This window comes from Toxoplasma gondii, chromosome VIII (assembly GCF_000006565.2).
Source record: "Toxoplasma gondii ME49 chromosome VIII, whole genome shotgun sequence".
Lineage (NCBI taxonomy): Eukaryota > Apicomplexa > Conoidasida > Eucoccidiorida > Sarcocystidae > Toxoplasma > Toxoplasma gondii.
In genome coordinates this window covers 3,125,896-3,150,108 of record NC_031476.1, presented here as the reverse complement: position 1 = coordinate 3,150,108, position 24,213 = coordinate 3,125,896, and the positions used below count along the sequence as shown (strand labels likewise).

Genomic DNA, 24,213 nt, shown 5'->3' with positions numbered 1-24,213 from the left:
TTTGCGAAGCTTTTCACCACTTTGCCAAGAGATCAGCCGCTCGCACGAACGCGTAAGACTCGCCGCCGTACTTCATCTCCGGCTCGTCTTGGCTGTAAGCCGGGAACAGGACTTCGTCCCCCGGCACCACCTGCGGAGACACCCGAGACAGAAAACTCGACTTGCGCTCTACGAAGAAAACGCGCGCAGGTGGGTGGATCTGCAGCACAGCCTTTCCACGTCAGCGGAGGGACCCCGATAAAAAAAGTCACAACCTAAACACACAATTGAGTTCATGTACACTTTTTGTAGGAGAAAGTTCTGCATCGATGCATGCAAGCATACACACGGACAAGGGAGGAGAATGCAGGCGTGGAGACAACGCCTGAAAAAACAACCTGTGCATCAACGTTGCCCATGCATAGACACACATCTTCATGCAGATACATCCCATCCTCGATGCATGTACGTGTACATGTATACATACATACTTATATACATATATATATATATATATATATATAGTTTGTAAATACGCACAAACCTATAGTTATATTTAGATATGAATATGTATGGGTATGTGCTTATTATATGTCTACACATATGTATCTGTCTCTTGAGAGATGGAGAGATGTAACTCCCGTGCGAAAGAGAGAGGTGCATGGGTCCAGCGAGAAGTCTGAGCGGCCAAAAGATGAGGGAATGAAAAAACGTTCAGAACCGAGTCTGAGACTGGGTGTCTACTGAACATCGACCTCAAAACTCAAACTCGATTTTTCTCCTCTTACGTCATTCGGAACACGCTCTCCGTTTCTGTTGTAGCGGCCGAGTCCCACAGCAACAACTTGCGCGCGCTTCACTCCCTGGCCTCTGTCCCTCTCGCTGCCCGTCGGCTGTAGATACAGTCCACTCGCCGTTCGCTGCGCCTGCTTCACGAGCTTCACCAAAATTCTGGAACAAGCACAGACCACCCGGACAGCTTCTTCGGTGGATGCACACTCCGTCTACTCTCCTCGCGCAGGCGGTGCCTCGTCCACTACTTAGCGCGTTTCAGGTCGCCGAACAGCAGGAGCGACAAGGTGGATGCGACCACAAAAGCTCAAAACCTCGAAACTCCATATATGTACATATATATATATATATACACCTATATATATATATATATACATATAAGTATATGTATATATATACGTGAACAGATACGTAAGTATATACATATATATATATATATATATATATATGCATATATATATATATATGCATATGTATGTGTATAAAGCTCTCTAGATGTGTATCTGTGTGCATCTGTAAGAATGCATGAACAGGAGACTCACGTGTCGCCGAGAGGAAGAATGTCTGAAGGGTTCGCGTCCCTTTCCTCCGTGGTCGTTTGGACTTTCGCGATAATGTCGCGGGCCTCCACCAAGACGCAGTCCTTGCCATTGTATTTAAACTGAACGGAGAACGCAGCATGTCCGTGAACGCTCTGATGCGAAGCTTTGATCCAAATTCGCACGTAGGCAACCACACAAGCAGACACCGATGAATTTGCGCATGTGCGTTCATGAGTAGGCATGTATCTGCTGCACATACTCACATGATTCACACAAGATGCGTACACACAACACTCTACCTCTATATCTGTATCTATATCTATATATATATATATATATTTATACATATACATATATATACATATACATATGTATATCAAAAGGTCATCGCATGAAAGTGTATGTGTTTATGGATGCGCCAATGCATCATGGAGAAGACATGCAGCGAGGTTCGGGGGTGAGAACGCCGGGAGCCTGGAGGGTCGAGGTGAAGAGAAACGCTTCTGGTTTTTCTCCTCACCGAATCGTAGGTGTGTCGCGAAATGATGGTCCAGTCGCCGATAGCCACATCAACTGGAATGCGAGCTCTGAACGGGCCGAAGAGTGGAAGAGCATGTGAGCATGCATTGCGTGTGAGACAGACACCCGCGCAAGTACATACACCGACAAAGACAGCTCCATGCAAATACCCATTTAACACTGTCCTACACATAGATAAATGCCTATATGCCACATTCCCTGAAATTCCTTGCACACCTGTTCGCACAAACATCCTTCCTTTTTCCTTTGTTTGCATTTACCCTCCAATATGGATGTACATGTCTTCATGAGACAGCATGGACGCACGCAAAGAAGCGGAGTAACTGCGTTTGGTATTTTCCAGAGGATGCGCGGGATGGAAGCATACTTTTCACATATCCGGGTGAAGGCAAGAGCGACGCTGAGCACCACCGCAGACGCGTGCAGCGCTTCGTACGAGCGAACTCTCTCCTGCACAAGTGGAGCTTGAAAGCACGGTTCTCAGACGTTCCGTACGCGTTCTGTGTGACCCCTCTCCCCTGTCGCATGCATAAAGAAACCAGGGAGAAAGACAACTCCCCCTGCCTTTGCTCTGCACGCTCGTTTTCTCGCGCCCCGAACCGTACCCTCGACCGACCACGCCAGGCCGGCGAGCTCAGCCCCGATGGCGCTTCCGGCACAAAGAAAAAACAGATGGGAGAAGGAAAGGAGAACGAAAACAACGGGAGGAGTTTCGGACCGACAAGCGAGACAGAGGAAGGAGAGATACGAAAGAATGAGAGACAAGAGACAAAGGAATGACACAGAGAAAGGAAAGGCCGGACACGCAGGAAACGCGAGAAGAATGTTTCTGAAGACCTGCGTACCCAGTCTCGCGATTGACCTCCCCAGGCCCGACCTCAATGACCTTGGCAATCACCTGCTTCGCCTTAGACTGAGCACAAAAAAGAGACAGAGCGCGGAAAAAAGGACGCAAGGCGTTGGACGACGCCTACGCACAGAGCAAGAAACAGGAGGAAGTGTGAAAGGAGAAAAACGAGAACGACGGGTGCCGAAAAGATGTACAAGGCGGGTGACTGCGGAGACCTAACCGAGAGAACTCGAAACGGAGACACGCGCGAGAGAAACAGGGAAGTCCATTCAACGTTTTGATCTCGCAGTATCTCGTTCTTCTCGTCTCTTCTGCCCTTCACTGTTCCCTTTCTCCATTCTACTGATCTGAGCTCGTCGGCTGCCTTTTCTCTTTCTCCCTCTCCTTTCTCTCCATGTCCGTGTCTCTTCTTCTCTCGCTGCTTTCACCTCGATCGGAAGATAGACGCCGCCAGCGCTTTTCTCCACTGCCTCCCTTCTCTCGAGGAGAACCATGCCTCGCAGGGGCTTGATGGGACCTCGAATGTCTTCACCCTCGAAGGAAAAGTTCGACGCACTCCGCAGGGGGCCGACGCCTCGAAACAAAAGCGGACGCATGCACATGCGCTTCGGCAAGCTACAACAACGAATGGGGGGGGGAAGGGGCCATTCTGGTGCATGCACTCCCTTGCTTCGTGTGTGCAGGCGTCATGGCCCGGCGCGCCTGGAGAGTCCGTCGCGCGCGACTCTCCCGCCGTGAGTGCTGCAGCCTTCTCCCGCGGCTTTCCGAAACATGGCACTCGACTTGAGAGTTTACTTAAAGTCGTCTACTACAGAAGTCGCTTGCGCGGAGATCTGTACCCACCTGCGTCTCGACTGGCGAGGCTTGTTGGCCCTGAAACCAAGTGGCTCGGTTCTTGTACAGCTGGAGAGAAGGCGGAGGAAGCTGCTGGCGGCGACGAAAGAGCGAACGACCGAGAAGGCTGCCCACGCACAAACGCCTGAAAGACCCAACAAACGCAGCCACCTGCAAAGCCTCTGTAGGGCACGCCGAAGCCTAGAGAAGGTGCGAAGCGACGAAAGAGAAACGGAGAGAAACAGCACTCCACACAGCCACAGAAAACCAGTGGCAGGGTGGAAAACGGATTTCCGATGCTGTAAAAGCGTCCTCCGGAAAGGGGGACGCTTTTACAGCTGCCAAGGCTGCTGACGCGTCTGGCTGCGGTGTACATGCAGGACGAAACGCATCGTCAATTTTGCCCTGGACCTCACCGAAACTGTTCATTCTGCACGAGCACTCAGGCGTGTGGTGTACGTACACCTCAGCTCCAACGGACCGAGGGGGGGTGGGGAGCAAAAAGACACTCGACTTTTTTGCAAGGCGCGAACGGAAGAGGGACGGCACTGAAGTTTGTTGAGGCTCCCCTTTAGTCGCGCTCGTGGCCACAATCAGAAATTATTTACGCGCCTCTGGAAGGTGTACGGACACAGGAGAAAGTTCGAAATGCGGGGTCGATAAGCACAGGGAGGCATACACACACAGGCACCTGCTTCCCGGCGTTAGCTGATGCTCGCGTCATGAAGGAGTAGCACGGCCTACACTGAAAACGTCTGTGTTGCCTAGACAGTCGTCCATCCAGTGAACAGGCTTGAGCCCCGAATGGCTGACCAATTCGCACTCGGGCAGTAAACTAAGAACTCGAATCGCAAATGGTGATCCGAGACCAATACACGGGGGCATAAACAGTAAGAAAGCCGCTGTACACAGGCCATATTGTAAAAACGAGTGGCGGCAGAAACCCATATCTAACGGCTAAAACGCAAGAGACGCGAGCTTACCAGAGATCTCTCTGAAGAGCGGACGAAGCCTTCCCCTCCCGAGTCAGAGCCCGCGCAATGAAGCGAAGTCGGAGCGACGCTGCCGGGCTGTTTGTACACGGTCCCGACTGCGAATAGGAACGGGGAAACCGTTTCTTCTTGACCCTCATGTGCGAAGAGCGAGCTGGAAAGCGAAGCAAGGCCGAGAATAAAGAACACAAACAGAATCTGAGTCAGTCTTCCGATTCTCCGACTCGGCTGCACCCCACCCTCCAGTGCAGGAGCGGTGTACGTACACCCGAGAGGAACGCCTCGAGACGCAGGCGTCATTTCGTTTTTCGTGATTTCGACGTCGGAGAGAGAGGGTCGTTTGGGGACTTGTGAGGGATCCTTCGGCCGAGGGACGTGTCCCGTCCACGGACAAATCGCCCGTCGTTTCAGCAGGAGAGAAACCCGTCAAAAGAAAAGCGAAAGGACTTTGCACGAGACACCGGTGAAGCAGCGTGGGAAAGCGCGCCTTTCAAACGCGTTCACCGCCTCGTAGAGGATGCTGGCCAGTTAGGAAACCCACCCAACTTCTCGGAACAAAGATAGGGATGCGCAGACGTCCATGGGAAGCTGAGGCCAGCGGTGGGAATGGATAGTTTCCAGCAGAAAACTGTGTAGAGTGTTCAGACAGGCCGTGAAGACTCTCAGAGGATCGGAGAATGATTTCTCCCGTTGCGAGCGAATCGCGTGCGGAACGGGGACGCCTTCTCTCCCTGTTGCAAGGTCACACGGTGGCTGCGGTCCGACAGAGTCGGCACAACTCGGCGCGAAAAAATTGGTCAAAGAGAAGAGTAATGGCTTCTAGCAGCTGGCCTGTCACGCGAATGAACTTGCCGGCCGAACACCCTGCGATGAGGAACGGGAAATCAGCAGCAAGCTGGAAGCTGTTCAAGAGAAAAAATCAATCGGGAAAGCGTAGACAAGGAATGAAACTTCGACGGCTGTGCACACGGCAGGGAGAAAAGGGGAAAAAGCCGGACGCTGCGCGCACAAAACCATCAAGACTTCCTTCAACAGCCTTCTGAGACACAAAAAAACCGATCACTCGACTCCGTCTCTCCCTGCAGCGTTTCACTTCCACGATGCTGAATTCCTTCAAAATGTTGGCACCCCTTTAAGGCGAACATTTTCTTCAGCGTTTCGGCAGAGCGGCGTCTCGCAATGCAGTTGACACACTGCATGTGCGGGGTACCCTGTCTCTCTGACCGGAGACGGGCGAGCGCCTAGACTTCGTTCAAGTCTCGCTCCGAATATAAGCGAGAAAAAGATAGCGAACGATTTGCCGTAAGTTGCTTCGAAACTGTGTCCAGTCTGCTTACAACAACCGAAGATTTCTGTGGGTCCGTCTGGATCTTCACACGACTGGGAGCCGGAGCGCACGGAAGGAAGGGAAAGATTCGATGGGGGATTCAAGCTGAAGCAGTCTGCGGTGGTTTTCTTCCAACGTCTTTGTCCAAACTCCCTCGCCTGTTTAGTTGTCTAAAGTTCCAGTTTCAAGGCTCTTAGTGCCTTTTCATAGTTTTGCTTGTTCATAGTTTTGCTTTCGTCCCTGCTTCAAGGCTGGTTTCATCTTAATGACAAAAATGACCCCACGAGTTCAGATCGTAGGTCCTGTCGAGTTGCTCAAGGAAGATTTGCTTTCAGAACTGGTGACGGCAGCGCTAAACATGCGTGAGGATGAAACAGAGCTGAGACTTCCGTTAGGTGTGAAAAAAAAAACCATTCCCTTGCGCGGAATGCCCCCCAGTTCTGTAGCAGTACGTCGTAATTTGCGGTGAGGCTGACGAGCTACGAAATTCGAAGCCATTCTCGGTGTTGGTATTTCTTACAGATCCTCGAGATCGAACGCGACTCATCTGTTTGTTACTATCAGCAGCGTCGGTTCTTGACCCAGAGAAATACCGTCTTTCTAGTAGGAAGGGAAACTTGCTGTAGCGTACAGCTGGAGTTCTCACCGCTTGCACGAGATCCCATGTAAACACATCACCAGCACGTTAATAGAGCACGCGACGACTGCGTGAGCCGGTCCGGAGCAAATCTTTTCGTGAACAGAGCTAGACAAATCTCTCGACTTCTGTGGAGCGGCCCTACAGAGGTAGGCATGACTTCGACACCCGGCATACCACACGACTGCCAAGAAAGCAGAGGAAAGTACGTCTACAGCCACTGCCGCATTCAGGACCGTGAAGGCACACACCTCGCCAATCCCTAACTCGAGTAAACTGTCTGTTTAAAGCGTTCTGTGAGGGCCCGGCTCCCAAAATTCCTGCTGTCGCGAAGAAACCGGCGCAGAGCCTCCTGGATAGCAAGTGCTCAACATCGCTCGAGGAACCCCAACAGCGTGCATCTGAGGAAGACAGTTTCTCGGATTAGACAACAAAAATTCAAAAGACCGTCTTCCACGACCCTCCTCCACTTCTGAGTGGCTGGAGTTGTCGTTCCTTACTGCATCCGAAAACGGTCGACAATGTAAGAAAGAATCTGCACGCCTACAGATGCCTTCAGACTTTACTTTACCGCCCAAACCGAACTTTTTTGTAAAGAACGCTGTTGAGCACGTGTTTTGAATCCCCCGGCAGCGGCACGTGAATCCTAACTGTGTAGGCATCCATCTTCACGGCACACGAGGGAAAATTCTTTGGAATGAGTGTCGTCAATGTAGAACGTCTGCACATCCGGCTTCTCAACAATATCGGAAGTCGCGCAGAGTCACACCGCCCTGACAAACACTCCCTCGATTAGGTTTCCTCTCGTCTCTCCCCGGACGTAGATATAGTTGTTCCCGACTTGATTTTCTCGGAACGTCCGACAAACAGCAAACATCTAATAGTTCTGCAATCGATCCAAGACACGAGACGGCGCGAAAGCTCCCCTGTTCACGGTACGTCGCACTTTTCCGCCAGCGCGAAAGCGGCGGAAAAAAGAAGGCCTTCGAAGCAGCGTCAATTATAACAGTTTTCGAGGACTGGAGCATTTCTACGAATGTTCAGGGTATGGCCGTGTAGAGGGATTTGCTGCAACGCAGAAAACTCGACAAGCAGACAAAACCCGCCTCCCGGGATACGCGTTGGCAAGCTAACGGGAACCCTCATCCCTATTGTCTCGTTGTTCACCACGAAGCCGTCGTTCTCCCTTGGTAATGAGTTTTCTTCTTTCTAAATATTTTTGTTTATACCTTTTCGGGTGGCGTGCATTTAGCGCCACTTTGATGCTGTCTACCTGTTTTCGCGACACCGCTGCTTGTTGTGTCTTGTTCGTTGTCGTGGCAAGCCGCGGTCGCGGCAACTTCACACAAAGGGTTAAGGTTCACCTCCGCCTCTGTGCATTGGAAAAGTGCCATTTAATCGTTTATACAGCGGCAAGTCCAGATCTGTTAGTCCCTTCTGACGAATAAGAACTTTATGGGGCTGGTTGTGCCATTGTCGGGATTCGGGCATTGCGAGCCATTGCATGTCCGTTTCGGCTGGCATTCCATGGCGGCGCTGGGGTCTTCTGCATTTCCTCAGCAAGATCTGTTCAGGCGAAAATCCTCGAGAGAAATAGCCAATTGATCGGAGGGCGGAAAAGATGTGTCATTTCAATGAATTTTTCGGATCATCGAAATCGATGCTCGGCAACCGGTTCACCCACTACCCGTCGCCGCTACCTTGTTTGAGTGCTTTCGCTCGCAGCAAAGAGCTTCTACGACGTCATTCTTCGATATTTGTGCCCTGCATTTCATATGCAGACTCGCAGTGCTGTTGGCGGCAAGTGGTCGTGTGCTAGGCCCGCGTCCCCGTCGTTTCCCCTCCTTTTGGCCTCCATGTAGACAAGGACTCCTGCCCGGATTTTATCCCGGAAGGGAGAGGTCGGTCCTGCTCTCTGTTTCGCTTGCCTTTTTCTCCCAATGGAACAGTACATCATCGATCCACTAGGTGATTCTCCGTCTGGGAGCGGAAGCGAGGAGGACTTTCTGCTGCCGCGATCCGCCAAAAACACGAAGCTGGAAAGACCATCCTCGCGGAGTCCACACCTGACACGAGCGGGAAGCGTCCCGAGTTCTCTGGAGGTTCCCTGGAAGAGAAGCCGCGAATCGCGAGGGTATCTCCAGCGGAAGCTTTCGCGGTTGAGAGAGCGGGCAGAACGGAAGAGCATTGTGGCGGGGAAGCTGTCGAAACAGAACTCGGGAGACGAAACCGCTCCGACGCTGCGGCGGAGCACGACTCTGATGCAGCACGTGGCTGCTCGGAGCAGAGCGTTCGTGGTGTACGCGATCTCGAAGCAGGGTGTCGAGGAGTTCGTGTTTCAGATCTGCGACTTGCTAGCTAAGATTCACCAACACAGCAAAGAAGAAAAACCGCCCGAAACCTGCGAACTGGCACCAGGGGCCGTCAAGGTGAGAGACATCCGCCTTTTCCTGTCGGCAGGAAGCGACGGGTCGTCGATTATCACGAGGAGAAACTGCCTGCTGGTTTCGTTGCCCTATGTCCGCATTGTCATCTTGCACAGGCTAGTGTACATGCTGCCTCTGGGGCGGGGCAATTTCTCGCGAGAAGCGCGGAAATTTGAGCAGACCGAGTGGCGGTGTGAACTGCTCAGACAGGGGCTGCTGAGCAGGGAGGAGGATGAGGAAACGAAAAAGCCGAATTCCGCGGGTGCCTCTCTAATTCTCGGAGTCCCGAGTTCCGCGCAAGATAAGTCCCGGTCCTCGGTGTTGTCGGTTTCGAGCGCCACAGCCGCAGACGTCGGGAACGGCGACGCGTCCCCGCCCACAGAAATCGACTCGAGTCTCCTGGAAAAGCTGGAGCAACTAGTGGCTCTCAACTCCTCGACTCCTTTCGAGTATCTCGCACTCGAAACCGCCATCGTGGAGTCGCTAGAGGTGCTGTCGAGGCAGAGCAGGGAAATGCGCCAGACCGCCGTGTCAATCTGCGCCGACCTGCGCACTGGACGAGGCGTCAATTCCTCGATCCTTCTGAGCATCAACAGCCTGCAAAAAATGCTCAACACGATCAAGTCGGAAGTGGCGGGCGTGTTAACCGCACTCAACGACGTCTTGGGAGACGACGAGTCGCTGCGGCGCATGGCCATCTCGCGGTTCTGGGATACCCCCGAGTTGTGGGAAGACGAGAGCCGCGAAGCGCTCTCACACAGCACAAAGCGCGCCGTAAAGCACGAAATCGAGATGCTGCTCGGCTGCTACTCCCAGGAGGCCGACGCGATGCTCAAGAACGTGAAAAGCATCGACGAATACATCGATGACTCTCTCGCGATGATTGAGCTGCACTTGGGGATGCAGCGAAACTTCCTGTTGAAGACCGACGTGTGGATGACGGCGCTCGCGACCATCACGGGATTCTTTGCCCTTGTCCCCGGGTTCTTCGGGATGAACATCCACCACGGCTTCGAGAACATACCCTCCAGCGAAACGATTTTCTGGAGCATCAGTGCAGCGATCTTCATGGGAACCATCATCACGGGAATCGTCGTCAGCTGGCTCCTCAGAAGGATCCGGATCTAGTCTCCCTGCTTCAGCAAAGGTCCCGGACACAGCGAAAAAGGATATTTTGTGACCAGAGATTGGGGGGCTGACGGCCGTACTCCTCCAGGGACCTTGTTTTATGGCCACTCTCCGGGAGCGATGGTTCAACAAACAGCAGCCTCGTCTTGAAACATCTCCGACGCAAGCCGCTGACACGTGAGTGGCGGTGGCCAGACTGTGGTGATCGAAAGCTACTCTAACGAGCGTTTGGTCCGCCTCATCACACGGCAAAGGAAGGGTGTCCACTTCCATTGCCGCGACCACGTCTGTGGGAAAATCAGAGGCGGTGACTAGAGCGCAAAGGAACGCAAAAGGGAAATCGCTTTCTTGTCTGGTGTACATAAATCTCTGCTCGGGAGACTATGTCTTCCGTAGCTTGATTGCACTTGTCTTCCCAAACAAGAAAGACACCGACTAGTGGCCTCTTTGCGCCTGATTTCAGAGAGCCACCTGTTCAACCCCGAGCAACTGACTGCAGTGACCCTAAGAAGTCTACAAACAATGACTTAGTGGGAGACAAACCGCGCTCTAAATCAAGCTCCATCGTGTAAAGACATAGACAGCTCACTGCCATCTATGAGCGGAACAAATGTCATCACAGTGAGAATGTACGCTAGGGATGGAGGGGAAGTGGGCATTCGTAGGACGCATTTGATTCATTGTTATGGGACAAGGAGGGTCAGGCACAACGCTTTCTAGAACGCGAACAGAAGTCTTTTCAAAGGGACGGCTATTTTCTTCTCGGCTCTGTTTTCCCGTATGCCTTCAGCTGTATTTTGCTTGACTGGTGACAAAGGTTGTGTCTGTTGCATCGGCGACCTTTGGTCGAGATTGGGGAGTCTTCAGGGGTTGGGTTAACGGACGTGTTCCTGAAACATGTTGGAGGCGGTTCCTTCGGATACAACCTGCCTGAACAACCCCGCTTCTAGTAGCGAACTCCAGAAACGTACTGTATTTCTTTCCTATTCTAATGCGTCTTTTCGTGCAGCGGTTAGATGCGGGCTCCTCAGTCTGACGAATCTGGCCTACTGACCTCTGCTGAACGACTCAGAGCATCCATTCCTTGGCAGGAAACGATTCCAATAAAACCTGATTTGTTTGTGGAGCTCTGCGTTGCTCTGTCTCCCTCAAAAGCCCGCCGAGATGTCCTCCCTCCTGACTTGTCCAACTGGATGTCACGGCGCAATCTTACTCGTCTTGACGCGAACAGCTTGCCCGCTCCCGCATAAAGAACGCCTCACCCAACGCGTAGCCCACGTTCGCCTGCACGCATCACTTCGTTCACCTAATCAGACGCAATTGGAGACCACGGAACCACGAACTTCCTACCAGTTGCCGCATGACGCATATTTTTCTTGCGAAAAAGCTTACCCGACAGCTTGCGATTCGACGGAGCACCACCTAGAAGAGCATACACTAAAAAGCTATGCATGTGAACGGCGACATCGTGGGTACCCACGGACAGTCGCGATCAGGCGTGACTAAAGAGAAGAAAGCTGCACCTTTTTAGTGAAGACCACGCGTCGGCGGCGTCTGAAACTGTTCGAAATGCCGTCTGCCTGCTGAGGTGCCTTCTGCTGGTGTCAAAAGGAGTTACACGCTGACTGTGCGCCTGCTGTGGTCACGCCATGGTACACGGGTTCAAAAGCTAGCGTTCTCCAGGTTAGAAACGATGCTGCATAGATAAGCCTTTTGTGCCTGCGTCACTGTGGCGGCTTTTGGTTAAACCCGCTAAGTGTGACGATGAGTGAGTGTTGCACTGACTCTGGACGCTGTTCGAGATGACCATCCGGGGCAGGAGCCGTGAGAGTGCCGGTGCTGCTCCGTCAAGAAGCGTCGTGGTCGTGTGGCATCGTGGCGTCCCGTTCCAGAAGCCCAGATGTAACCCACTCAGCAAACTGTTGGTTTGCGCAAGGTTCGGCAGACTATCGAGGAAAAAAAGTGTCAAAGAGAAGGGAAGCAACAACAGTGACGTCGACTGCAAAACAAAAAAAAACACCCCCAGGTCGCGGGGCACAACAGACACGCAGAAAACGGACTGCCAACGAGGACCAAAAGACCGGCTAACTTGATCCCAAGTTTTAGACAGGCGCTCGTCAGCCTGTTTCTTTGGTGGAATAGGAACGGCAGAGGTAGCACACAAGCGCCGGTGAATGGCCTTCCTTGCAGTCTTGTCTGATGTGGACACACAGCATCTGGGCATTTCTTAGATTGTGAGGGAAGTCAAGCAACGGGCGCGACTCGTCATTTCTTCTGAACCGTCGCCTCTCGCTGCGCGAACTGTCTTAGACCACTTAGTTCTCGGGCCCTGCTCCCGGAGCCCACGGGGGCCGAGAGGTGCCGTTCATGGAGTCGAAGCCGTCGGTGGTGGGAACGCCATTGAGGAAGTCGGAAAAGACTCCCTCCCCTTGGATCACCTGGTAAAGGGCAGCAGCTAGAGCGGCAATGCCTGCGGTGCCTCCCAAACCGATCAGAGCATTTCTGGCCGTGCGGAACCTCCGACCGTCGGCGGCAGGGCCCGGCTTGGCCGCTTCCTCCGGGGTATCAGCGACCTTCTTCGTCCCTTCGGCGGACACCTCCTGCGTCTTGTCACCGGCAGACTGCTCATCACCAGTTTCCTTATTCATCATGTAGTAGCCTCCGCCGAGAGCGGCGAGGATAGCGGCGATGACTGCCGCGGCGCGGCCGAGTTTGGCGGCATTGCGGTGGCCCTTCCTGGACTGGGCTGCGCTGCTGCGACGGCTTCGGGGAGCGGCGATCTGCAGCTCTTCGCTGCCTTCCTCGACGTTGTCGGCAATTTCGGGTGCTTCAAAACCTGGCATCTCCCGGGTCGCAACGGCTGTCACAGCCTCCCCGGTGGATTCCCCCGCGGCGGCGTTCAGGGCGACGCCCGCCGAGCAGCAGAGAGCGACAACGAGTTTCTTCGACAGCTTCATTTTGACTGCGGGTCGTAGGGAAATGCACGTTCGGCGGAAAAGGATGTGATCGGGGGGAAAATTGCAGGGGACAGATCCGTTCCGGCAAAAGCACGGTGGCGGCGAGGGCAAAAGGACTGAAGTGAGCCTGGAGGGAAACGCGGGGCCTGTGACGGGTGGTGGGAAGTCGTCGAGGTCGACCGCCCGTGCTCCAGAAGGGTGGAGGAGCGTTGCTCGAAATCGTGGAGAACACCTTTGAACCGCGCACGCGTGCAAGTTTGTAGGGTCCGTTGCCACAACTGGAACTGTTTTTCGAAGGGAAGAATGCAAAATTCAACGCGTCAAAGTACAAACTCGACAAAACTAACAATTCTGACGTGCATCTTTTGGAGACCGCAACAGTCGCGCCTGCGGCACAGCTCAGGGGCTCCCTTTTCTAGCGGGGGGAAGACCCCACCCCGGATGCGAAGTTCCGCCGCGGTCGACCGCGCCCTGCGCTACACACAACCGCGCACAATTCTCGCACTTTTCGGTGGCCTCTCCCGCGAGAACAGGACGAAAGCTGCCGTCGAAGCCGTAAGTGCGCCAAGCAGCTAGATTCGGGCCGAGACGCACGTACATCGTTGACCGCGTTTCCTCGCGACCTGCCTATCCTCGTACGATCCTCGTACGAACACCGTGCTCAACAGAGACGAGGCGCTAGGCCGATGCACGGCACACGAACAACCCGTGACCATCAAAAAGGGCAGAAGGTCCTACGCAGCTGCTTTTGAAGCGTTGCCTGCAAAAAAATGTTTCCCGTCTCGCCGGATCCGGGGAACACACTCCTTCGAAATCAAAACCCCTTGTCATGCTCGCAGGACAAAATACCTCCTCGGCGCGCTCTGCTCTTTACCGGCGCCTGGCGGCGGTAAACCGAGGCACACGCGCCAGGGAGACACGAGGCTTTGCCCTGACGCCATTCTCAGGTTGCATCAAATAGAATCTTGTCGTATTGTAATGGTGAACAAGAACGAATGTGCCGACTCCGCTGGCGCATCAACGGCGCATCAATCTGGCGTCCGCGAAACCGCAGCACCGGGGTCGACGCGCACTCCACGCGACATTTGAAAACAGGCACCAACTCCTGTGAATACAGGCGAGACGGGCAAGTAAAAGCACAGTGAGAAAACCCCAAACCCCACAATGTATGAAGAGGTGTTTCCGCGCTCCAGCACGGCATTCATGAAAAGCACACGAGACCCGGGAAATCGGAAAGAAAAAACGTCGGGATCCAAACCAACGCTGGAGTACACGAGACTGGCCGTCGCTGGAGGTTTCCGCCACAATGGGGTCAATTGAAATGGACTTTGCAGTCGTTTCTGGTGGAGGCTTCGGATAGGCAGACTTCAGAGAAGTGGCCGAACACAAAGAGGGTTGCGCGGTCGCAGCGTTTACGGTTTACCGCCGACAGATGACTTCCAGTGTTGCCCAGAAAACCGCGTTTTCGAAGAGGCAGCCGGGGGATGGAGCATCCTGTTTCCTCGTTTCTCTGCATCGAGTGGACACTGCAGCACGTCTGGCTTGCACCTGTCGCCACGAAAACCTGAGCACAAAAAGAAAACTGCTCACTTCTTTGGAAGACGAAACCTGCAGTTTTCAGAGAGCGTGGTCGCAGGAGCTCGCCAGAACGGAAGAGCGAGTGTATCACTCCAGAAGAGGCGACAAACAGGACCGCTTTCCTTCGTGTGAGGATTCCCCGGTCATTCAGTACACGCGAAACGCCTCTGGTCCAGCGTGTTACCATATGCGAGCGTAGAAAAAACTCTTCGAAACCGTAAACCCTGTGCCCCTCAGGTTCTGGGGCTCGACTCTCAAAGGTCTTGAGAGACAACGGAAGATTTTGCATAAGCTTCGTCGAGCTCTTTCTTGCCCATCCGTAATGAAACTTTTGGAAACTTGACTCCGTACACAAACGCCGGCTCGCTGATGGCTGTATTGTGGGCTTTTTTCGCTTCCAGAATGACACACACAAATACTTCTATGCTCATTCGTAGTATATGCCCGCGACGAAAAGGTGAATATCTATCCGCATATATATATATATATATATATATATATGCCTGTGTGAGTTTCTGTATTACATATCTCTTCAGATGGTGTTTCTAGATATGACACCACGTGTGCGACGCCGGGGGACCTGACCAACACACTGTGCCGCTTTCGAGTTACTACGAAGCAGTTTTTGTGGCAGGCCTGGGTCTCCTGTCGGCGATGTCAGAGTGTTTTCCAGCTTTGTTTTCCGCCAGCGGCCGATCTCATCGTTTTAAGGCAAGGATTTTTTTGCTTGCAGCTCGCACCTTTGCACTGAGGTGCGTGACGCTGTATTCGACGGCCCACTTTGCGTTCACACCAGTTCAGTTCAAAGCTGGAAACTCGCACGAGCGATGAGAGCAGACTCTGGACGCAGCAGAGACGGTCTCTCAGCAGGAGAGAGACATTCTGTTGCGGCTTTAGGGTCCGAGCGCGTGAGGCGACTATGGAAATACGGAGAGGATCTTGAGTCAGGAAAAAGGCCAAGGAACTCGGCTCGTCTCCACTCCTGTTGGAAATACAGGCAGTTTCCAAATTCTCCTCTTTTTGGAAGCTGTTTGCGATGTGAGCGACTCTCTTTTCCCGGACACTCCCCCGCCGTTCTGCCTACAGCTTTCGCGCGTGGGCACTGTCGAACGAGACCGTTATGACTTGGGTTTCGTTGCTCTTGAACTTCTGTCTCCATTGCTACCGAGGGCGTTCTCCCATTGTTGCGTCACCTTGTGCCCTACACTCTGGCCTCAAGTTTTCCAAGTCTCCCTGTGGCTTCCCAGCAGCAGCGAAACGGCGAAAATCCAGAAAACAAAAGAGAACGGGGACCCACTGGACACACGGAGATGAAAGTCCCGACGGGAGGAAGATTTGTCTCGACGCCTTTCGAAGAGAGTTCTGAATTATGGCGGGTAAAAGAGAAGCCACTTGCAGAGGAAAATCCAAATTTTAAAAATGGAAACGCGTTTGCATGTGGGAATCGCTCCGTCCGCATGTGACTCGCGGAAGATCGGCCTCGACGGTGACTTTTTCCCTTGCAGGTTGCGCTTCCTGTGCGATTTTTCGATGATCAGAGGAAACTGATTCCTTGTTTGGCAGGCTGACCCAAAGGAGACGGTGTTCTCTCCATTTGTTCCTTCACTCCTCTTCAGAAACTGCTCTCCCTTCCGGCAGAAGTCGCGCCTGTCTCGTCAGTGTCAAGAGTCAACGCGTTTCTCTCGATTTTTACGCGCGCTTGTCTTTGTCCTGCCCCAGCATTGTGGAACCTGCATCATTGTGCAGCTTCACACACAGGCGTCCGATGAAGAGTAACCTGTGTGTCGCAGGACCCTGAACTCTGTCGCTTTTTTTCGCTTTTGCAGCGCATCGGGCAGGGTAAACCAGCGCCTTCTGCTTCGCCGCACATTTTTCTCCTGTGCTTTTCACACCTCTCCCTGCAAGCCCAGCTCCAGGTCCTCGTCTTCTCTGCATCTTCTCGCGAGCTTCGTCTCCTTTTTTGCGGACCTCTTGGACTCGATCTCTGTGTCTTCGTGAAGCGCCTTTCGAGGGGAAGGACGCAGAGGAGTCTGCAACAGAGACGGGAGGAGAGCGCAGCAGCAGGTTTGGAGACGCTGGACAAAGAGATTCAGGAAAAACGAACACGGCAAGAAGCAACAGAAGCGAACCTCTGCACCATGGAGAACTGCGAACAGCGTTCGCGAGCGAGAAAAGAGAGGAGCGAAACAGAACAGCTGCAGTCTTCGTCCTCCCCCTGTCCTTCGGATGCAAGTGAGGATGACGACGCGCCACCCTGTCTCCTCCGTGCTTCTTCCTCTACTTCGTCTTCCTCTTCTTCTTCCTCTTCTTCCTCTTCCTCTTCTTCTTCTTCGGTGCCTGTGACCATTATTTCGGGACTTCTGGGTGCGGGTAAGACGTCTCTTCTTCGCGGCCTTTTGTCTGGCTCCATTCCCCACGGTCTGCGGATTCTCGCAGTTCAGAACGAGTTCTCAGTCGAGGGCGGCGTGGAGGCGCCGCTGCGCGCGGCCTTCGACGCCTCGCTGGCCTCTGGAAGGCAGCCGCCTCGCTCCGGTCTCGGCTCTGAAGGCGAGATCAGCCGCCTCGAGCCAAGAGAGTCCGAAGAGGCGCTGCTGCCCGAGACAGTTTACCAGCTGCCCAACGGCTGCATCTGCTGCAGCATAAAAGACGAGTTGATTCGCACGCTCGAGTCCCTGCTTGCGAAGTTTCCCTACTCCTTCGACTACATCGTCGTGGAGGCAAGCGGGGTGGCGACACCCCAGCAGCTGGTCGAGGCCTTCTGGCTGGATGAGCCTCTCCAGGAGCAGATGCACTTGGACGGCCTGGTCACTTTAGTGGATCCGAGCAACATCCCTGGTGTCAGTTGGAAGTCGCCGGAAGAAGGCGCGGCGGACGCGAACAACGCGAGCCAGGCGCCGTCAGTGCAGACGCAAGACGCTTCCTTGCCGTCTCGCGCCTCTCCCGAACCTCCTCCGTCGAGTCGGGAGGCTGGTCAAGAAGGCGCGCGACCGCTCAAGCGGTGGGCGGATTCGGAGTTCTTTCGCGACCTCTGGATGCAGCAAGTCGTATGCGCTGACAAGTTGATTGTGACGAAGACAGACGTTGCTCGACAGAGCGAAGTCGAGGCGGCGACGCAGCTGCTGCAGGCGCTGAACCCTGTGGCGTCTTTGTCAAGAGCGGCTTTGAAATTCGAAGAAGCGAGAGAGTCGCCAGGCCTGCAAATCCACGACTTCTTGTTCCAGAGGGCGTACGCGACCGGGGCGGCTTCGCGGCAGATGCGCGTAACAGAACCTCCCTTCTCAGCAGGACAGCCGCCGCAAGACGACGAGGCGGCCAGCGACTCTGCAAGGCTCGGGCGCCTTCGGGAGAGACTGGGAGAAGCAAAGACGCCTTGCAGAGGCCCGGGCAATCCCTGGGGGATTCAGAGTCACTGCATTTCGCTGCTCGCAAAGGTGACTCGGAGCGAAGACGAAGAAGACCGGAGCGAAGGCCTCGGCCGGTGTGTAGACGCCGGAGAGCGGCGAGAGAAACGGGGATGCAAGCTGGTGTCTCTGGCGCGGCTCGAGAGACTTCTCAGCGAGTTACTCTGGCGTGAGGAGCCCTCCCAGAACGTTGGAAACGCGGCTGGCCCTCTCGTCTTTCGGTGCAAGGCGCTTTTCGCGGCATGGGTGGAGGATGGCGCGAGGGAGGCGGAAGTCGAAGAAAGGGATCAGAGAGGGGAGACCAGCGGAGCTGGCGCAGCGACGCGACCCCAGGGAGTGTGGGGGGTGTTCGAGCTTCAAGGCGTCGGTCGCGTCTTCGAAGTGAACCGGGTGATAGATCTGAATTGTTTAGACAGCGTGAAGAGAAGACGCCCGGGAAGAACGCAGGGAGCGATGAAACACAAACACCATGGGGAAGACTGCTCCTGTCCGGCGCACTGTCCTCACACCAAAGAAACAACAGAAACAGAAGCAGACAGAGAGGGGGAGGGGCGGGAGGATGACGAGGAGAGGCTTGAGAATCACGAAGAAATCATTGAGAGCAGGTTTCTCTTTGTGGGGATGGGCCTCACGTCAGCGGAGTTGCGAAGACGCTTGGAGGGATGTCTTGAAGAACGACTTCTCGTGTAGGAGACACCGAAAGAGACAGATATGACAAGGCGGGGAGAAGGCGAGCGGGGGAACGTCCATAAAGAAGGAAACGGGTGAAGAGTGAAGACGCAGGTGGAAGACGAAACGACAACGCGCTCTCGGCAGAAACACAGAGAGAGAGAGAGGAGATTCTAGCCGCCGTACTGACTGTTGTTGTTCGGTCAGCAACATGCAAGGGTGAAGGTCTCGGAGACAGGGAAGTCTGTGGGGAAGAATGCAGAGTGACATCAATCGAAGAGATCGAGGAACTCTGGCCGTGAACGGAACGCGGCAGGAACGTGTCTTCGTTTTTTTCAGAGAGAGAGAGAAAGAGAGAGGCCGCGATCGCTTGATGTCTGGTGTACGTTGATTTCTGTGAAGGACGCAATTCGTCTTTTTCACCCGCTAGTGTTTTAAACAGTAACCGCTGTTCCAGAAACCCAGTACCGAACTCCGTATTGACTGAGGTGCTCGTTTTCCCCGGAGGCTCTGTTTCCTGTCTAAGTACATAGGGAGTCGTCTTCGAAGCTGTTCAGAAACGTTCCGCAAGACTTGCAGGCGGCCAAGTCGCGGGGGAGGAACAGGAGGAGGGGGTCGGAAGACGAGTCACTGGAGAAACGAGCGTCGAGTCTTTAACTTTGAATGGCAGAAAAACGTCTTTTTCAAGTGACAGTCTTTGCGCCGCTCAATGAAGTCTCACTGGACACTATTTCAAACAAGTCAGTACGCTTCACTGGCCACTGAAGTTCAGTGAATTAACTCTAGAACTAACTCCAAGCAGTGAGATGTACGGCGAAACAGGGCGCGCTACTCTTTTCTCCGGCGAGGGGAGTCGCCTGCTCACATACGGGAGGCGACAGCGAGGTTTGGGCGGGGAGGAGTCGTCTCTCTAAGGCAGGAGTATTTCTGCGCGCTTTCTGAGAGTACACAGATTCTGCGAGGCGCGACAAGTTGTCGACTGCACTGTCCCCCCGACACTCACGTCACCAACGATGCGGCTCTTTAGTGAAAGCCGAGAGCCGGTCCGGAAGGTTCCCCTTCAGTCGCTGAAAGAGGCTTCCAGTTTCCTCGTCGGTCTCTCGGGACGACGCAACGCGTTTACGCCGGTCCAGAGAGAACGAAACAAACAGGCGCAGCCGATCGTGAAAAGAAAAAGAAGTGAAGGAAAACATGCACTGTCGTCGGTGCCACCATAAACCGGTTTCCATGCAGGCCCGATGTCGAGCAGCCGCAATTCGACAAGGTGCTTGCCCGCGCAGTCCATTGAAAGTGTCGATTTCTCCCTCGAAAGTAGATGTCTCTCTGAAATGAAACAACAAAAATACGTTTTTCGCGATTCCGCCAAGTTGTCCAGACACCTGTGCGGACGAGGTTGCCTCAAGTTCCTCTTGACCCAGCCGCTGCGTAGATCTGCGATCACGGAGGAGGACGAGGAGCAGAAGAGCGAGAGAGAACCACAGAACATCCGAAGCAAAACGTTGTGTCTGTTCCCGTTCCTGTCTCTACCGAGTCCAAACCAGAGAGGGACTAGGATCTGCGTTTTTTGTTTTTGCCTGGTCGCCATACGGTGATGTTTCGCTGTTCCCTACAGGACGTCTCATAAACCAGGAACTTCGCTACGTTGTCTGCATCCGTTTCGCTTCACGAGTCGTCTGATAGGGACTGTGGCGCGACGAGCTGGACGCCTGGCTTAGTTTTCGAAGGTCTTTGCTCAGCGCATCCTAATTTTAGTTTGTTCGAGCATCGATACGGCGACGATCCCTGTCGACCTAGAACGCATTCCACACTGTGCATAGTGTAACCACGAGGGCCGGGGCGATCTAAGTTCCTTCTCGGCACAGCTGTGAATCCTGTTAGGTGTAAGGCAAGAAGGCGAACGCTGTGATAGCCGAGAATCCAGCGAAGCGAACACTTGAGTATGAGGTGACGAGCGCGTTGGTGCTGTGTGTGTGGAGATAGACAGTCGACGAAGCCTAGGGAGCCCAACTGACAAGAAGCGAACTGGCTTTTTCGTTTTGCTTACATAGAAAGACCGCCTCATGGAGGAACAGATGAGAAGGAGACTCTGAATCCTTGGGGAAGCCGAGAAAAAACGCAAGACTTCCACACTGTCTCAGGGGGCTCGCACAACGCGTTTTATGAGAGACGACTGAGAAAACAGCGACAGACCTTTTCCTGGAGGAGACGACAGACGCAAGTTCGTCATGGTGAAAGACAATACGAAGCCGAGAAGTCAAAAGGACTCTCGGTTCCCTGCAGTCACGCATCTAAACTTTTCAAGTTCGTCCCCATCTGTCTTCAGCCACTGTCCATGCTTTTTTTTTCTTTTTGCTGTTGTTGTGTCTTCTCTTTTGCACATCAAATGCTGCGAGAGAAATTGCGCTGACCAGTCTCCTTCAGCTCCTTCATCCAGAGATTTACAAAGATATTTCACCTACACACCGCCATACCCAGTGAGATCTGGAAAACAGGCAAAACAGTCAAAAAAAACGCGACATGCCCTGCAGACTTCTTTAAAGAACAGAGAGAGACATCACGATTTCAATTCGTTTGGAGCAACATGTCGAACGATTTCTCTGAAGCGCATACCAAGGTTGTTTATACTTTTTGACAGACGTCCGTATTTGTAAATAAACATCCATTTTTATGTGTCTGTAAATGAACATACTTTTTTATTTGTCAATGCGGCAGAAAGTCCTGTTGTGCATGCGACCGACTGCATGCGGCAACTGAACTTTTTTTTCGAGTTTCTTGCTTCACTTTTCTGCGTTCTGTGGAGCCTCTTACCCTAACCTACCTGCCAGTCTTAGGCTTTGTCTTTCTTTCGTGGAGGCTTTCCTTTTCGTCGCGTTTCCTCCCTGGAAGTCGAAGAGACCCCCGCGTATCCGCCGTCATCTCAACGAGCTGAAAGGAACACACGGGCAGCAGCCGACGACCTCATTTCTTCTTCGATTTCTGCCCTCTTCTCCGACATTTTTATGCGTATCTTCTTGCCCTCTGTTGCTCTGCTTTCCAGGGGGGCTGGCGCGCTCTTTTTCTCATCGACAAGCCGTCTTTGTTCGTCACTATTTTAGATTTCAAGATGATGGATCTCCTGCACCTGAGTCGACGGTCCGTTCTGCGACAGTTCGCTTCTTCTGGCCCTTCCCCTCTTTGCCCACTTTCTTGTCGACGTCTTCCTTCTTCTGCCTGCTTGCTGCGTAGACAGTTCGTTCGAGAAAGGACAGACCGCCGTGCCGCTTCGAACTGTTCGTCTTGTTCTTCTCCTCAACCTCGGCTGGGCGACTCTTCGCTGTCTGCGCATTCACCTCATCTATCTCTCCACGCCTCGCACTCTGTGTTTTTTTCTTCTTCTTCTTCTTCCTTCGGTTCGTCGGAAGAAACTCGAGAAGCTGTTGCAAAGTCTGTACGGGAGACTTGGAAGTTGCAGAGATTTCACAGTGTCTCTGCGGTGGACATTCCAGACGAAGGCAGGGGCGCCAACGACTGTTTCTCTTCTGTTGAAATAACAGTGGGCACTCCGACTGACGACGCTTGCCTTCCGTACAGGATTCTCTCTTCGTCGTCTGCTTCTTCATCGATTTCGTCGCCTTCTGCCTCTTCTGGCTTCCCTTCCCCTTGGAACTCGGTGCACGGAGAGAAGTCTCCAGGTGGACGAAAGAGACCGGGGATAGCTGGATCTCGCGGACGCGGAGAAGCTTGCGTGGACGCTGCTGACGCGCGTGGAGACTGGCAAGACGGCGCGAGCGCCTTTTCGCAGACGCAGGGAAGGAGGCGAAGCGCGACAGAGGAGAGTAACAGACCAACTGCGAGAACGGCCGTCTGTGAAGCCCCCAGAGCTCGTCTCCATGGCACCATTGTCAAAGTTCACCATCACCGCGTCTGCGGATTCGTCGGTGAGGAGAGAAAGAGAGAACTCGCAGAGAAGGCTCGGTGTGTGAGGAGCCGCGCGTCACAGTTCGAACGGCAACGTTCTGTTTTTGTTTGACAGGTGCATAACATCGCCTCACTGGCCTGCGTAAGACAGCTCGAAGAGTCACTGGAATTCAGTATCCGATGCCTTTCAGGAAATCGCGCGAGGCGTCGTGTGCCAGTCAAGGCGTCCACATTTTCACTTTGCGTCTGCATGCCGAATGGGATTCTTTTAACTCGGTTGCCGCGTCGAGTGCACAGTGCCTCTTGCCTTCTTTTGCGTTTTCTTTTTGTCTGACTCGTTGCCGCATGCAAATGCGTTCGAAACCGTCTTCGAAAATGCTGCAGAAAACGCCTGTGAGACTGTCCGCTCAGTTTTTCTAACTTCCGCAAGTGAGTAGCCGCAGCACACGTCTGAGTGTTCGCTCGAAAGTCACTCGTTTGCCCTCTCCTGGACTCGGCGTCAAACGACGGCAGTTTGCGCAGGGAATCCGCTGGGAGAGAGGCGCGTCGCAAAGACAAGAAACCTGTGTTGCTCCCCCTGCTCGCCTTGTCCCCGACTCTGAGCGGTCCGTGAGATCGAACGCATCGAGACGGCGAAGGCTAGAAACCTCACAGGCTGTGGAGGGCGCGTCGAGGGGGTCGACTGGTTGATCTCAGGCGGTCCAATGTCGACGCGCAGCAAAGCGGGAGACTACGCGGTTCCTAGTGATGGCGCGAAACGCAACAGACTCTCCCGCACAGAGAGAAACGTGGCCTCGCTACTGCTCCTGTGAACTGTGTTTCTTCTGCGTTTGCCGCTTCGCGCTTCCGCGGCTCTTCTGTCTCTCTTTCTCAGCCCCCGATGACGGCGGACCGCACATCTTTCTTCACCGCGACGATTTCGTCAAGTCATCGTCTTCTGCGTCGTCTGCGTCTTCGCCTGCTGGTGGCCGCAAGTCGCGGAGAGTTTCGGCGAGTGCAGGGGCCGGCGCGAGGGCGGCTGGCGAGACGCAGAAGGTCGAACATCTTCTTCTCCACCCAGGGCAAAGCGTCACTTTCGAGACGTCCTGGGATCCGCTGCACAACGCGCCGCGAGCGGTGCGAGTTGCTTTCGAGGAGGAACGCGACGAAGAGCGCGACTCGCGACGCGCGTTGGGGGACGCCTGGCAGCAGCGAGGTCACGAAGGAGCGTAGGCGTCGCGCAGTCAAGTGGCGAGCAGAAGGCAGAGAGCGAGGTCGTGAGGAAAGAAACAAAAAGCGAGAACGGAAAGCAGTAGGGAGAGAGTCCTGTGGAGACGAGAAGGCTGCGCATGAAAGCGAGCGAGGCCTGGAGTGACGCCAAGAGAGCGATGGCGCCCAGGTGCCTGGACAAAGTCTACCACTGGTGTCTCCAGAGGTCGGCGAGTTCAGCAGAGACACAGGAACCGGCAAACAGAGACCGACGGCATCGATGCGAATATCTCGGCCGTTTGGATTCTCAGTCTCGCAAAGAGGATCGTGGTAAACGCGATCGCATCATGCTTTGATCTCTGTCAAAGTTCCATCCTCGAGCTTTCTCTCATCGCCAGGCCTCGAACCTCCACGACGACCCGCCCGTGTTTGAGTGGAAGCCGTTGGATCTTTGTTTTCTGTTCTTCGGTTGGAGA

The 24,213-nt window shown here is 53.9% G+C and overlaps 6 protein-coding genes across 6 annotated transcripts; 4 read left to right on the top strand and 2 right to left on the bottom strand.

Moving 5' to 3' along the window:
• Positions 1–13: 13 nt before the first annotated feature.
• TGME49_273960 (chaperonin GroS protein) lies at positions 14–4,829 on the bottom strand (the record flags this gene model as incomplete). The annotated part of the gene is made up of 8 exons (XM_018781705.1): positions 14–130; positions 768–930; positions 1,314–1,432; positions 1,834–1,900; positions 2,699–2,766; positions 3,132–3,277; positions 3,547–3,682; positions 4,521–4,829. The coding sequence occupies 8 exons, from the start codon at positions 4,827–4,829 to the stop codon at positions 14–16; spliced, it is 1,125 nt and encodes a 374-aa protein (XP_018636742.1).
• A 3,604-nt stretch (positions 4,830–8,433) lies between these two features.
• On the top strand, positions 8,434–10,522 carry TGME49_273970 (CorA family Mg2+ transporter protein; the record flags this gene model as incomplete). The annotated part of the gene is made up of 1 exon (XM_002365957.1): positions 8,434–10,522. One exon carries the CDS (start codon positions 8,434–8,436, stop codon positions 10,045–10,047), a length of 1,614 nt encoding a protein of 537 aa, XP_002365998.1. The 3' UTR covers positions 10,048–10,522.
• A 1,840-nt stretch (positions 10,523–12,362) lies between these two features.
• TGME49_273980 (hypothetical protein) lies at positions 12,363–13,127 on the bottom strand (the record flags this gene model as incomplete). Its single annotated transcript, XM_002365958.1, has 1 exon — positions 12,363–13,127. Exon 1 carries the CDS (start codon positions 13,002–13,004, stop codon positions 12,363–12,365), a length of 642 nt encoding a protein of 213 aa, XP_002365999.1. The 5' UTR covers positions 13,005–13,127.
• Positions 13,128–13,999: 872 nt separating this feature from the next.
• Positions 14,000–16,425, top strand: TGME49_273985 (hypothetical protein; the record flags this gene model as incomplete). The annotated part of the gene is made up of 3 exons (XM_018781706.1): positions 14,000–14,130; positions 15,316–15,620; positions 16,409–16,425. The coding sequence occupies 3 exons, from the start codon at positions 14,000–14,002 to the stop codon at positions 16,423–16,425; spliced, it is 453 nt and encodes a 150-aa protein (XP_018636743.1).
• Positions 16,426–16,720: 295 nt separating this feature from the next.
• TGME49_273990 (CobW/P47K family protein) lies at positions 16,721–18,673 on the top strand (the record flags this gene model as incomplete). The annotated part of the gene is made up of 1 exon (XM_002365959.1): positions 16,721–18,673. The coding sequence occupies one exon, from the start codon at positions 16,721–16,723 to the stop codon at positions 18,671–18,673; it is 1,953 nt and encodes a 650-aa protein (XP_002366000.1).
• Positions 18,674–21,755: 3,082 nt separating this feature from the next.
• On the top strand, positions 21,756–23,761 carry TGME49_273995 (hypothetical protein; the record flags this gene model as incomplete). Its single annotated transcript, XM_018781707.1, has 2 exons — positions 21,756–22,569; positions 23,424–23,761. 2 exons carry the CDS (start codon positions 21,756–21,758, stop codon positions 23,759–23,761), a joined length of 1,152 nt encoding a protein of 383 aa, XP_018636744.1.
• Between the last annotated feature and the right edge of the window lie 452 nt (positions 23,762–24,213).